We start from the raw sequence: 16123 nt of genomic DNA, 5'->3' as shown, positions 1-16123 counted from the left end.
AAATCTTGTTTATTATGCTCTCTCTCTCTCTCTCTCTCTCTCTCTCTCTCTCTCTCTCTCTCTCTCCGCACCTTGGATTTCAGACTGGCCCTAACGGTGCAGTCGCGCCTCGTGGAAGGCGCGGAAAAACTGCTGCAGCCGCTAACTCTTGTGTGAAGCAAGCGGAAAGGCAGGGAGGCACGCAAGCAAGCAAGCAATCTGAGCAGAGCAGGGCAGCGCGGCGTGCTGCGGTGCGGCTGTGCGCGCCGCGCTCGCGGCCCACCTCGAGAGCTGTGCAAACGTTTTAAGGCGCCCGGCCGCCATGCCGTGCCAGTGAAAGGAGGATCAACAAGCGGCGGACGCCCGCGCCGCAGCGGCCGAGGCCGCCTCGCGACGGCAGCGGGCGGCGCGGCTGTGCCCGGATCGCGTTACCGGCCGACAGACGCGGCCGCCCGTGTTGTCAAATACGCGCCAGAGGCCGCCCAGGTATGTCCAGGGAACACACGCGCGCACCAGCCTGACACGCTCCGCTCCGCTTCACTTTGCTTAGCGTCTGCCGGTAGCGCTGTTTGACCGCCGCAGTTCTTGGACCTTATATGTCGCTGCCGGCGCACACCCAGTACCTCCTCAGCAGCCGTCTGCTGGCCTAGTCTTTTATCAATTGTCTAAGTGGTTTGATGCGTTCCGCCGAATTCCTCTCCTGTTCCAACCGCGTCATTTTAAATCACAACTGGTACCCATACTTAGAAGAGCCAATGAAACTGGTACACCAGCCGAGTGATGGAAGGAATTGGCACCATGAATCCTGCAGGGCTGCCCGGAAATCTGTAAGACTACGAGGGGTGGTTCCCCCCATGAACCATGGCCCTTGCCGTTGGTGGGGAGGCTTGGGTGCCTCAGTGATACCGTAGGTGCAACCACAACGGAGGGGTATCTGTTGAGAGGCCAGACAAACGTGTGGTTCCCGAAGAGGGACATCAACCTTTTCAGTAGTTGCAGGGGCAACAGTCTGGATGATACTCATCTGGCCTTGTAACATTAACCAAAACGGCCTTGCTGTGCTGGTACTGCGAACGCCTCGAATATCTTCTCGTCCAGTTTTCCCCCGCCTATGGTTCACAAAACACAATGCTATGTTCCATATGTACGCTCTCAAAAATTTCTCCCTGCAACTGAGGCTAGTTTTTGACACTAGATGACTTCTGGCCAGGAGTGCCCTCTTTGCATGTTCTAATCTGCTTCTTATGCCGTCCTTGTTTCGTCTGATAAGTGTTACTTTACTTCCTAAATATCGGAATTCCTTCACTTTTTCTGCTTCGTAAGCCTCAATTTTTATGGTAATTTTATCGTAAATCTCATTTCTGATACTCCTTATTACTTTCGTCTCTCGGTTTACTCTTCATTCTATTTGCCGTATCCCGTGGTTCTTCCTCAGTTGCACGGATGACACCACTATCATCTGCAAATCTTATCACTGATAGCCTTTCACGTTGAATTTTAGTCCCACTCTCGCTCCTTGCTTTTATTTCCGTCATTGATTCTTGATACAGAAATTGAACAGTAGACGCGAAAGTCTGCATCCCTGTCTTACACCACTTTCAATTCTAATGCTTCATTCTTGGTATTCCATCACTTTTGTTCCCTCGTGGCTTATGTACGTACACACTGCATTACTATCAGTCTCTCTCGATAAGTCTAGCTTACTCTATTTTTCCCGAAAATTTCTAGAACTTGCGCTATTTTACATTGTCTAATGCTTATCTTGAGTCGACAAATCGTATGAGCGTGTGTTTAATTTGCAAGTCTTACTTCTCATAACCAATTACAACCTGTGCACTGTAAACTTTGTAAGTGTGGCACGAATTTTGAAAGACTTTTAAGCAAACGAGGCGGATGGCAGGTATAACACTCCTTCGGAATTTCGAAAATCATTAGAGGAAGCGTCAAACAAACAATTTTTCAAGTTAGTATGCATAATACGTGAGACTTTCGAAAAAAAAAAATGGTCCACACAACTCAAAAGTAGAAAGGGCAGTTAAATGCGAGGTCTATCGTACAATCAGCTTGACAAGTTCCTGCATCCAGTCTGCAGATGAGAATTATATAAAAGGGGTTAAAAGAAAATTGCGAGTCTGTTACATTATGGGCAGTTTACCCTTACGAAAGTTGAAACCACCAACCAGAGGGGCAGTCTTGACTTCAAGCTTAAAAGCAATAATTAAGTTCAATTCAAAATGCTTCCATATGTTCTGCTGACTGCTGATCCATAAAAAGCGTTCGACAACTTAACATGGTGCGTAACGTTTGAAATACTCTGAAAAACAGATATACGCTTATGGAAAAGACAGTTAATATATTAAACGTACAGAAACAAAGAGGAAATGATAAGATTGAAAGAACAAAAGAAGAGTGCCTTAATTAAGACGGAATACACTTTTTCTCCCCTATTATTCAACCTTGTACATCAAAGGAGCTCGGTAGAAAATAAAAGAAAAATTAGGAAATGCCACTAAAAGTCAGGGTGAAAGATTGTCAATTATATCTGCTGACGACATTGCCACCTTCTGCGAAAGCGATGTAAATTTGCAGGACCCATCGAATGGAATGAATAGTTCATTAACCATAGAATATGGAGTCACAACAAATCAAAGAAAAGCGTTAAGAATTTAGGGGTAGCGCAACTAATAAGAGACAAATTCAATGAAATTGGGGACCATGTAGTAGACAAAGTGAAGGAATTCTGTTATCTCTGAAGCAAAATAATACATGCCGTAAGAATCAAGGACATAAGATGCAGATTATCACAGGCAGAGAGAGCATTCCTCACAACATTAATTGTTCTAGTATTAACATACGTCTCAGTTTGACAGCAATTTCGGAGAACGTACGTCTGCAATAGCACTGTATGGAAGTCAATCATGGACTGGAGGGAAAAGATGTAAATCGAAGAGTTTGAAATATGGTGATACAAAAGGATGCTGAAAATCTATCTAGATGACGCTACTGGATGAAAAGATAGGTTCTGAGACATCACGGAATAACTTGCACAGTACTACAGGGAGGCATAAAGAGTAAAATTTTGCATGAATACTGAGATAGAGTATTTACAATAAATAATTGAGGACTTTGGAACAGGTGCTACTCTGAGATGAAGAGATTAGCACAGGAGAGAAACATCGTGGCTGGCCGCATCAAACCTGCCAGGGGATTGATGAAAAACATATAATTTACTATTTTCTATCTGGCAAGGACAGACTTTCAAAGCAATAAATTATACAATCCGTATTCTCATTCTGACTGGTTCGGCAACCAGTAATCATGACATCTGAGGTCACCCCGATGGATCACGACTCTGCCTGCCAGATAGACGGATGCCAGACGTTTTGGGTGGAGTTGCCGTGCTAGATGCAGTCACTGACGCGTCGACAGGGATATAACCCTTTGTAATTCGTTCCAAACATGCTAATACGGGCTGAGATCAGAGCGTTGGAGTGGTCATTCAAGGTGAGTTTCATTTTATAACACCAATACGTCACGGTTTTACTTTATACACAGAAACACTGTAGGCTGAAAATGAAATGGCTTTGCAAACTGCAACTGTAAAACGAACACAGGCCCGCCCGGTTAGCCGTGCCGTCTAACGCATGGCTTTCCGGTTTTCCATCTGCCTCGGCGAATCCAGGCTGGTTCCCCTTATTCCGCCTCAGCTACACTATCTCGGCCATTGCTGCGCAAACAAGTTCTCCATGTACGCGTACACCCCCATTACTCTACCACGCAAACATAAGGGTTACACTCGTCTGGTGCGAGACGTTCCCTGGAGGGGGGGGGGGGGGGGGGGGGGGGGGGAGGGAGCATCCACCGGGGGTCGAACCGCACAATAACGCTGAAAGAGTGGTTCGGTGTGGGGCGGCGGAGGGTTGAAGTTGACTGCGGTAGACGTCGTGGAGTTGTGGAACACTGCAGCTGGCGCGGGGACGGAGCCTCTCCGTCGTTTCTAGGCCCCCGGTTAACATACAAAACAATGCATTACAAAAACGTATACATAATTGTTAACTATCACCTGACGGGCAGTTCGAAGTGAAAACTCAAGAGGATCAGAAGATGGAAGGAATATTTGGGTTTCCGTCTCTTTGATGACGAGGTGACCTGAAACTGAGCTGAAGTACGGTTTGGGAAAAGATGGGGAAGGGAATAGCCATGTCCTTTTGAATATAGCCATCTCAGCACTCAGCTTAATCAATTTAGAAAACCTAAAATTGGATGGCCGCACGGCGATTTACACTGACCCCCCCCCCCCCCTCTCTCTCTCTCTCTCTCTGGTGAAGGCCGATCTGAAGATTAAATTTCCCCGAACAATTGTTAATCTTGGTTCCTCGAATTTCACCAAACTGTTATGGAGGGAATTACAGACACAACCAACCACCCCAGCTCTCACTGTACGTCTTTTACGAACGCTCTACCTACTTCCTCACCTACTAGAGACTCGTGACACAGATGAGTGACAAGAAGAAAGCAAGTTCTATATGAAGGACATGTTGCAACGTTGCTAAAACTAATGATTAAGATCATTATGGTATAGCTTTCAAGAATAGATTCGCAAAAGCCTTCGTTGGTAAAATCTTAGGATTCACCTTAAGTCTGCAGAGATTCGATGAAAGAAGCAAAACTAATAAAAAGATTTAACCACTACTTAAAAACGAGCTTTCCTTGCTCTGGGAATTAAAATACTAAACATAAACCAATCATTGCATGGTACAATTATTATAAGTGTATATTATACACACAAAACTTATGGCGCCGTTACGATGTTGCATACTAATCAATGTGTTCAATTAATTATGACCATTCCCAAAACACTTGAACTTGCTACTGGTCTTTTCAATGTTGCAATTTCTGGATAACAGATTATTACTCTCGCATGCTTACGGGATGCTTATGAAGTAACACCAGTGAAGTGACACCAGTGTAATAGTCGCCGAATAATATGTCTTTCTCAAGTGATGTCCTGTAGGTATGTCACGACATGATCGACACATTGAAGTTTGACTCTCGCAGAGTTCAGATTATTCAACAAGGAGGCACAGGTGCAAACAAGCAGAAACCGCAGGCCTCGTAAATGCCCATTTATTCCCCCCTAAATGACTCAGCTCTCCCATTACATGTGCTTAAATTGTTTAAGTAGCCAAGTACTAATTTTCACGACTTGGCACCTCGCCAAAAGGTGGTATTTCAAGAACTAAGCCATAATAATAACTCTACATGCAATGTGTTTCAATTTGAGAGGTGTACTGATAGCGACAGACCACAGGAAACATTGGTACTCATTAGTTTTCTACATGATCACCGTGCTTGTCCAAACATTCGTTCCATTCGATTGACCAATACATCGGACCTCTCTGCAGAACAAAACCTCTAGTCCATGTCATGACAACGTGTTGAACATACGTACCTCCTGTCAGTCACCTTCCACCTGAATTCCTCAGTGGTGGAAGAAATGAAGATAACCAGTAGTGTAAGAGAATGGTTGGGTGGCGTCGGTTCGTCTTTGCGATGGTCCTAGTACCTGTCATCTGAAGCATCGCAACGTACTTGCCGTCATGGAGCTTCCTAGATGCCACTCACTCATTTTCATCTACTCTGTTCTTTGAGAAATAAGTTGGGCAGCATGCAGTTCATAAGCGATATATACGTATATTCAATATATCTACGATAAAATAGGTGTGGTCTCGCCATAGATGTCTTGTATGTAGGTACCAGTGTTTTGTATACGAAAGTAACAAATGTTTGGACTGTTATGCTGACTACATTGAATAGAACGTTGCCTGGTATCGGTGCCATATCTATAGGAGACAAGCGGAATGAAGTTCGTCAGTGGGAGCTAATCTTTCTTTCTGAATAAGTCTGCAAGTACAATGTACGATTCATGTAATAAGGGAAACTGCTTCTCTACATGGCAGAAGAATCTCGTAGCACTGTATCGTGAACCAACGTGATTTGTACACACTCACCTGATCACATCTTGTATTCGGACTGTGACGTCATCTTTAGGGCCGTCCTCAGGCGATGCTGCGTGGGTAAGGACGAGCGCCAAGAGCTTCATCAACGCTCCTGTAAAGCAAAAAGAAAAACATCAAGCGTAACACAAGTGTCACAGGTTCTGTAACATATGCGGAAGCAGATGACTATGTAGGGAGGACTTTTATATGAACGGATACGACTGCCTAATGTAGAAAGAGGGTAGTTTCATTTCCAAGGTGTACTTCGATTGCCTTGACCGTGTCATATCCATTCGATTTTAATTAGTAGCGACTCTACGCAATTTACATTTTCAACATACATGTATAACTTTCAACATAATAGGGCAGTTCAACAAATAATGTCACAAATTTCGTTTCTACGCTCGCTGTCATAAAGGAAAGCGAACGGTGCTTCAAATGTGATGTTTCTTCAACAAATATGTAATTCGAACAATTCCGACAGACAGCATGCGGCGGGGCGGGGTCGGTCGTTTTCGTTCTCTCTCTGAATTATAGGAAATCCACCTACCTCGATATTCTTTCCTTTCTTCCAACGTCCCTTCACTCAGTAGTAGCAGATACGTGCACTGTAAAGCAGCGTTGATGAAACCACTACCCAATACTTACCACACAGAGGCCGCCTAAGTTGAAAGTCAGTTCATATTTTAAAAATCGGGCGTTCGGATGATGCAGTCTACTTGCAGAAAGCATTTAAAATTCAGATTTAATATGCATTTTATTCATACGGAAACACGTGAAATGGCTATCAAGTCCTTATCTAATATGGTAAACATTATCCTTCAAAATTCACTGTCTGTACAACACATTTCCACCCGAAAAGCAGTCAGAATTTTTGCAAGGCCGACCCGACTAATTTTCACCAATCACAGATCCACCACTCCTCGCGAGTTAAACATTCGGTCGTTTCAGTGGTCTTCTTAGTAAGAAGTGTTCGCCAAAGTATTCCGTACAGAGCACGAAATATGCCATGCGGAATTATTACTTCGACCAGAAAGTTCAGACGCTCATAAATCTCCAACTATTTAATTTAGAAACACTCAATTTTCATTAATGTTCGTAACTCCAGTCGCGTCAGTCACGACACATTCTAACCAAAAGGAACTCACTAGTTCTTCATCTTACAGACTATTTTTACGGAGCTATCTAATATGGCGTTATCCGTAGGCCGGTTAGTAAGCGAGTATCTCGAGCTCCTCTACTCCCTACCCACTCCACTATATTCGCCCGGGAACAGCTTAATGCTGATTGGCTGTTGATCTAAAAGACCAATCACAATGTTCCTTCCAGATCATTCTTGTGGCAAAACTTGCCTTATCCAGTCACTAATCTGATAGTAATTAATGTCATTAAAACTTGAATTTCTAGTATATTGTTTAATCAAAATAAGCGAAGTTCAAAATATTCTCCAAATTGATAAATAAACTTATTCCGCCTGTAACTTTCAATCTGGCTGCTTGTACACAAAAGCAAGCTCACACCGACATATGTCACCTGAATAGTAGTTGCACCATAACTTTCCCACGGTTCGTTTGTACAAGGTCTTACGTAAAATGACATATTAAGTTTTAACGTATGTCCCACATCCATCCTCTCTGTCAATTATAATCAAACAATAATTTTGAGCGATTTTTGTATTACGTAACAACTAAAGTTTTGAAAAGAAATTTCTAATTATCTGATTTTATGCACTGATGACTTTGTAATGGCTTCAAATGATAATGAAAGTCAATTTGTTATTGAACCTAACTGGGTTTTGAAACATAAGCGTGAGTTTCAGGACTTTTCGGCAATTTTCATTATCTCCGGAACTATAATAAATAAAAATGAGTAATGATATGAGATTTATAGCAGCATGCTGGAATTCAATATATACGGTACCAAAAAGTATTAGCATGACAATTATTGGAACAGTAACAATGAAGTTTGTGAGTAGGAGAGCTAGGGACATTAAGATGATGTTTAAACTCTATAGTTCGGCACCGAGCGAGGTGGCGCGGTGGTTAGCACACTGAACTCGCATTGGGAGGACGACGGTTCAATTCCGTCTCCAGCCATCCTGAATTAGGTTTTCCGTGATTTCCCTAAATCGTTTCAGGCGAATGCCGGGATGGTTCCGTTGAAAGGGCACGGCCGATTTCCTTCCCAATCCTTCCCTACCCCGAGCTTGCGCTCCGTCTCTAATGACCTCGTTGTCGACGGGACGTTAAACACTAACCACCACCATCTATAGTTCGACAACAGAGGCAAGCTAAATATACCTCTCTCTCTCTCTCTCTCTGTCTGTCTCACACACACACACACACACACACACACACACACACACACACACACACACACACAATCCAATCAAAGCTCAATGGCAGAACGGCATGATGATTCGTTCGACCATTCGCTTCCTACTGAGGTGGTGTGATTAACGTCAACGCAGGCAGAACATTTAACTTATAGATATTTCGACAAGATCATCAGTAATAAGATGCGAATTACGCAGAGAAAAGGAAGGATGATTGGGGTTTAACGTCCCGTCGACAACTAGGTCATTAGCTTGGATATTTTTTAAACATGGGGAAAAAACTGGTCACTACTCCCGGTATTTGACCATTTTTGCTCTCTATTCATTCGGCTGTTACGCTACCATTATTACTTGACGTTAATGAAAGGAAATTTGGAAATCTGTGGTATGTTCTTATGGGACCAAACTGCTGAGGGTATCGGTCCCTAGGCTCACACACTACTTAATCTAAATTTAACTTACGCTAAGGACAACACACGCACACCCGAAAACGACTTTCGTAAACTTTACGCTAAAACAAATTACTTTGAGAATTCGATGTAAACTTAACCCTTACATGTACAGTTGATTCGTAGCCCGAAGGTTTGACGAATGCAACGGTGTAATTGTTTACTTTATGCTGTTAAAATTCACAAAACTGTTCAAAAAAATGGCTCTGAGCACTATGGGACTCAACTGCTGTGGTCATTAGTCCCCTAGAACTTAGAACTACTTAACCCTAACTAACCTAAGGACATCACACACATCCATGCCCGAGGCAGGATTCGAACCTGCGACCGTAGCAGTCGCACGGTTCCGGACTGCGCGCCTAGAACCGCGAGACCACCGCGGCCGGCACACAAAACTGTTACGTACATTTTACACAAACATCAGTTTTAAAATTTTTAAGTGCTCGACTATGCCGGCGGCGTAATAAGATCTGTCAATGACGCCTACAAATGTAATTCGTGCAGTCGCAAATTTTTGTGCAGTGCTAGGAGGAACTGCCTGAGCAACATATTAGAAATCCCGATCGATGGAGGCTTAGTGTGGGAGTGGGAATGTGTTTGAAGGTTACTTTCGTATGTTTTCCTTAAATATCTCAAAAATTACGGCCTCTATCGAAAACATATCCCAGTACAAAATTTATGTATGTTCGATTTCATACGAAAATCCACTATTCATATATTTTTTAGGATAAACAGTCAGCACTTAGCGAGCAAGAGAATACGAAAATCTTCGGGCGAGATTTTTGAAGGCCCGATACAACATTGCTGGTTACATAAAACGACATTGGTACAGGCAGTTGAATCACCCTGTAATGCCCACAAAAAAAAGAGAAACAACTCGGTTGCAGCCGATTAACAGTTATTTAGTTTCATAAATGAAGGAGACACTACAAAGAGTAGACGAGTTTTGCTATTTGGGCAATAAGGTAACGGACTATGAGGATATAAAATACACATTGGGGTGACGATACCGGTTGATATGATGCATCAATTAATATTATTGGAGGAAGGCGTTTGCATGGAGGGTAGCATCAAAACAGCCTTCGCACTGAACACCACGACAACAAACAGGCTAGTATTTAACATTTCAATTTGGAACAACTGTAACCTCATTTCTGCACAATGACATCCAGACTGACGATTCCTTTTTTTATACTCTTAAGTGTGAGGTTTCCCGGCGAATTTGAGATTCATTGGGAGAGTCCTTAGAAAATGTAGTCCATCAACAAAGGAGGTGGCTTACAAAACACTTGTTGGACCTATACTTGAGTATTGCTCATCAGTGTGGGATCCGTACCAGGTCTGGTTGACGGAGGAGATAGGATCCAAAGAAGAGCGGCGCGTTTCGTCACAGGATTATTTGGTAAGCGTGATAGCATTACGGAGATGTTTAGCAAACTCCAGTGGCAGACTCTGCAAGAGAGGCACTCGGCATCGCGGTGTAGCTTGCTGTCCACGTTTCGAGAGGGTGCGTTTCTGGATGAGGTATCGAATATATTGCTTCCCCCTATATCTCCCGAGGAGATCACGAATGTAAAATGAGAGAGATTCGTGCGCGCACGGGGGCTTTCCGGCACTCGTTCTTCCCGTGAACCATACGCGACTGGAACAGGGAAGGCGGGGATAATGACAGTGGCACGTAAAGTGCCCTCCGCCACACACCGTTGGGTGACTTGCGGAGCATAAATGTAGATGTAGAAGTTCTGCACAGAAAAAGGCCCTCGCCAGCAGCTCCGTTGCCTTTCCGCCCACTTTGTCTCTTAACGTTTTGCTTTCAGCGTGCCCTGACGGCACAACACGCAGCCGTGACCTACAGACTAGGACGGTCGGGCGACCGGGCCCTATCTGGCGACAACATCGGCAGCCGCGCATCCCCTCTGCGGCGCAGTATGCGCACTTGGACGCCGCAGATTATCGCAACGACATCCCCGGCACAAACGATCAGCCCACTATTCTATTGGTAATGGTAGCGGGCCATTAGGGGGGGCGGCAGGAAGCGCCGGCAAGAAGTCTGCAGGGGTGGGGGACATTAGCAGATAATGTTTCAGATACACAACACGCGATACGGCCGGGGTGGCCCTCCCTCCGCTGCCGCCCGGCTTATTTGCGTCCATCTGTGCAGGATAAAGAGGGACGCCCTCTGGCCGCCAGCTGTTTGCCGAGGCCGCCAGTGCCCTCGCTGCCAGCCTACTACCTGTGACTCAACGTGCACGCGCCGTCTCAGCGACGGGTGCGACCACAGACGACGTGCGCGTAGTCTCACTGAGGCATACCTTTTTTCTAATGTCGAATTAGAACAACTGACGTGTCTAAAGCCATATACTTACGAAAAAGTCACGCATTAAGACCGAAAGTATGTACGAACCGCTGCCTCTTTCCTATATTTGGACAGAGCGAGCTGGCGCAGTGGTTAGCACACTGGACTCACATTCGGGAGGACGATGGTTCAAACCCGCGTCCGACCATCCTGATTTAGGTTTTCCGTAATCTCCCTAAATCACTTCAGGCAAATGCCGGAATGGTTCCGTTGAAAGGGAAAGGCCAGTTTCCTTCCCCATCCTTAACTAATTCGATGGGACCGATGAGCTCGCTGTTTCGTCTCCTTCCCAGAAGGAAGGAAGGAAGGAAGCGAGCAAGCAAGCAAGCAACCAACCAACCAACCTGCATTTGAGTTGCTTCAGCACGCTTCACGTTAACATCTAACAATGTGAGGCCGCGGGCCGGGTCAAACCGACTTGGCTCACACTGTGTGTGTAGAAGCAAGTACACTCATCAGCCAGAACATTATGATCACTGACCTACTGTCGATATAAAACTATCCAGGTCAAAGCAGTATCACCTGGCGAGGAATAACTGCTAGTCAGATACACACACGCCGGCCGCTGTGAGCGAGCAGCATGGATGTGTGTGATGTCCTTAGGTTAGTTAGGTTTAAGTAGTTCTAAGTTCTAGGGGACTGATGACCTCAGATGTTAAGTCCCATAGTGCTCAGAGCCATTAAAATTAATTAAAAATATTTCCTGTTTTAGTTCGTCAAGTGTATCAGTACAGTGCTTGCAAAAAGTTTAGGGACACATCTAAATTTCGTTGAATCCCCACGTGTCACTAATGTTTTACATTATGTTATTAGACATCTGAATCACGAGTTTGTATTTAAAACGTAATTGTTGTACTTCTAGTACTTTTGGAGATTTAACGTTTTGTAAACAAAGCTAATAATTCACGTTTTCCCGACTAAAGTGTTTTCTTTTTCTAAAACCGCTACTTACGACTGCTATTAAAAGTTAAATGCCGCTTCGTTACACTATAGCACAGTAATAATAATACAACATAGGAAAAAAATTCTTACTGATTGGGTTACGTCTTAAACAAGATTATTTTTAAATTACATTGTAAAAAATACCGTAACTAGCCACAAGTTTTCTTGAAATGATTTTACACTGAAGAGCCAAAGAAACTGGTAGACTTGTCTAATATGGTCTAGGGCAACCGTGAGCACACAGGAGTGCCGCAATACGACTTGGCACGGACTCGATTAATGTCTGAAGTAGTGCTGGAGGGAACTGACACTATGAATCCGGCAAGGCTGTGAACAGCACGTTGCAAGGCATCCCAGATATGCTCCATAATGTTCATATCTAGGGAGTTAGTGGCCAGCAGAAGTATTTAAGCTAAGAAGAGTGTTCCTGGAGGCACTTTGTAGCAATTCTGGACGTGTGGGTTGCCGCATTGTCCGCCTGGAAACTACCCAAGTTCCTCGGAATACACAGTGGACATGACTGGATGCAGGTGATCAGACACGATGCTTACGTACGTATCATCTATCAGAGTCGTATCTAGACCTATCGTGGGTCCCATATCACTCCAACCGCATACACCCCACACCATTACAGTGTCTCCACCAGCTTGAACAGTTTCCTGCAGACATGCAGGGTCCATAAATTCATGACGTTGTCTCCATATCCGTGCGCGTCCATCCGCTCGATACAACTTGAAACGAGACTCATCCGACCACGCAACATGTTTCCAGTTATCAACAGTCCAATGTCGGTGTTGACGGACTCAGGCGAGGGGTAAAGCTTTGTGTCGTGCAATCATCAAGGGTACACGAATGGGCCTTTGGCTCCGAAAGCCCATATCGATGATGTTTCGTTGAATGGTTCGCACGCTGACATTTGTTGATAGCCTGGCATTGAAACGTACAGCAATTTGTGGAAAGGTTGCACTTCTGTCACGTTGAACGCTTCTCTTCAGTCGTCGTTGGTCCCGTTCTTGCAGGATCATTTTCCGGCCGCAGCGATGTCGGAGATTTCATTTGTTACCAGATTCCTGATATTCACGGTACACTCGTGAAATAGTCGAAGCAGTAACCGATCTAACAACTGCTCCAGACACTTGTCTTATATAGGCGTTGCCGACCGCAGCGCCATGTTCTACCTCTTCATATATCTCTGTATTATAGTCGAAAATTCCGCGCAACAACGAACCAAAAATACTTCGCCACAGTGGAGTAATAAAAACTGAAAACGGACGATAATGTAAAGTGTATCTTTAAAATCATGTGAACAGCCGTCTGTTGATGAACTTGCCAGTCCGAAACCGGTAACGGCGCTATTTACCCAAATAAATAGAACTATTAATAGTGGTTGGCTGCTGTTTTCTTCTCTGTAAGAATTAACCTACATTAATTGTACACAGCCACGGTCTCACCACGTCAATTTTAGACAAAATAGAGTTTTCTTTCTTTGTAGGTATTAGCACTTTCTTTATGTGGAGGGGACTAAGATGAGTGAGATGAGTGAGATGAGTGAGATGCGTGAGATGCGTGAGATGAGTGAGATGAATGAGATGAGTGTTGTTGTCTAAAGTAATTGATGACAGTAGTAAGACGAGAGTGATACGTGCCAGCAGGTTTTCTTTTTTCTTCTTCACGGTTAATATCAAGGACGCACGATAGTTCGATGTCCCTATTCGCAAAATTCAATGTATCAATGTAATCTTATGCCACATTACATGAAACAATGTTTGTATTTTAATCGAGTACACTTTCGCACAATCTGGTTATTATGAGCTTCTCTTAACCACCTGTTCAACTCTGACCGCCCATATTCCGACGACACGTATTTCTCTCACAAACAGCGTGGGGTACAAACTTCGGCTGCGCTGACGGAGAGAGTTTGAACCTGCTAATCACTCTGATGTTTCGATACTGGAAACTGCAACAGGTGGCAGTTGCTAAACAACCACTGACTGCTACATGTTAACAGGTCTGGTCAGAAGACCCACCTCCCGGTGGAAGGTACACACTTACGGTGAAACGTACGTGATCGCTCACTCCGCCAGGGTGTATTTCACTTGCAAATGCCGATTCTGGACCTACGTGGCAGCTGGTGGCAACTTGTGGGGTTCGCCTGCAGAGGTGACGCCACAGGTAGCACAAGTCAGTGATCACCAAACACTGCACCCAACATAAAGAACTTTGGATTGATGATTTCAACTAAAATCGCTAGCTGGTGGAGCTAAGCTGTAATAATCAATCATATCGTAATAAATGTGCGTAGAATAAAACTGACACACTAAATTTAAGTTTTTGGAAGACACTCAAAATCGATAGGAGGTATCGAAACGTTATTGTAAATTGTTAAACGATGTTTAAAATAATCACATACAACAACAAAATTCTGAAAATAGCATGGCATTATCCTTCTATGAAGAAGATATTGACTGTCTGCTAAACTAAGCTTCTGAAGATGACACATTAATTTGTCGAAACTGGTACAGCATAATAAAATTTATTTGCAACTGACTGAAATTTATCCTCAAAAAAGTGGCAGCTGTACATAAAAGATAAATAAATGAAATTATATTTGTCTTTCTGTTAATAATTAAAAAGTCATATTGCCGCTCTCTAGTGTTGATGGTCACTGTTCTTATCTAACTTAACCACGTTATGCACACTGGTGTTTTGCAATCTTACAGGAGAAGGAAATAGTAAAATTATATTCACAACGTTTGCGAATTACACGAGGTGGTACCTCAACCTCATTCAGAAAGCGGGCGAGGGAGGGGGGGGGTCTACATTTTAAAGTGGAATCCGTTGTTGCTGTTGTGGTCTTCAGTCCGAAGACTGGCTTGATGCAGCTATCCACGCTACTCTACCCTGTGCAGACCTCTTCATCTCCGAATAACTACTGCAATCTACATCCATTTGAGCTCCTTACTTTATTCTTTTCTTAGTCTCCCGCTGCCATTTCTAAGCTCGAACACCCTCCCCCTCCCACCCCCCACCCCTCCCCCCCCCCCCCCCACACACACACACATTATATATCCATGCCATACAAAACCGACAATTCCTTTATGTCTCGGAATGTGTCCTATCAACCGATCCTTCCTTTTAGTCAATTTGTGCCATAAATCTCTTTTTCTCTCCAAATCAATCCAGAACCTCATTATTCGCGTTCGCAGCATACCTTAAGCTGTACGTGCCCCCTAGGTGGTTTTAAACGAATAACGACATTGGCGCCAGGGACAATCCCAGTGATTTCTTGGCTTACATCATATCACCCAGAAAGTTGATATGACAAAGCAGAGCATCATCTGTACAAAAAAATTGGTCACAGTGTTAAAACGTGCCAATCAACTTATAATCATGACTTCCTTTTCTGTGTATTAAACTTCTGTAGATGTCTTGTTGAAGAGAAAGTGTTTCGCGTGTGAAGTGATGCTAGCCATACACTAAATAAACGTATATTCGATGTTAATAAATTCCTTTTTTCAGCACTGCTTTCTTTCTTATAGCCATTCTGCGCTTTATACCCTCTTTACTTCGGTCGTCACCAAGGTAGTCTGTATACAGGGCACCTGCTGATTGCATAGGCCTTTTGAAAATGTTACCAACACAAGCCACTTCCATGCCTCTACTAGATATATAATAGTACTTTTTGCACACATGCTGTGTAGTGGGATTATTGCTACAGGTGTCACAGAACCTCTAATTACGTGGTGCATTCAAGTTCTAAGGCCTCCGATTTTTTTCTCCGGACTGGAAAGAGATAGAAACATGCGCATTGTTTTAAAATGAGGCCGCGTTCATTGTCAATACGTCCCAGAGACGGCAGCACCGTACGGCAGCTGGAATTTTACCGCCAGCGGCGAGAATGAGAACTGTTTTAAATACTTAAAATGGCGACGTTTTCATTACTTAAACAGCGTGCAATCATTCGTTTTCTGACTTTGCGTGGTGTGAAACCAATTGAAATTCATCGACAATTGAAGGAGACATGTGGTGATGGGGTTATGGATGTGTCGAAAGTGCGTTCGTG

At 43.9% G+C, this 16123-nt stretch overlaps 1 protein-coding gene across 10 annotated transcripts in view; it reads right to left on the bottom strand.

The window, feature by feature from the left end:
* LOC126272212 (S phase cyclin A-associated protein in the endoplasmic reticulum) overlaps positions 1 to 16123 on the bottom strand; it is a 554765-nt gene that overhangs the window by 286944 nt on the left and 251698 nt on the right. For all 10 annotated transcript variants that reach the window (XM_049974904.1, XM_049974906.1, XM_049974905.1 and 7 more), the window contains one exon: positions 5991 to 6090. In XM_049974904.1, coding sequence (XP_049830861.1) covers positions 5991 to 6090 — 100 coding nt within the window. The remainder of the gene's footprint in view (positions 1 to 5990; positions 6091 to 16123) is intronic.

Source organism: Schistocerca gregaria, chromosome 5 (assembly GCF_023897955.1).
Source record: "Schistocerca gregaria isolate iqSchGreg1 chromosome 5, iqSchGreg1.2, whole genome shotgun sequence".
NCBI lineage: Eukaryota > Metazoa > Arthropoda > Insecta > Orthoptera > Acrididae > Schistocerca > Schistocerca gregaria.
The sequence above is the reverse complement of the archived record's forward strand: the minus strand, read 5'-3'. Positions and strand labels throughout refer to the sequence as shown.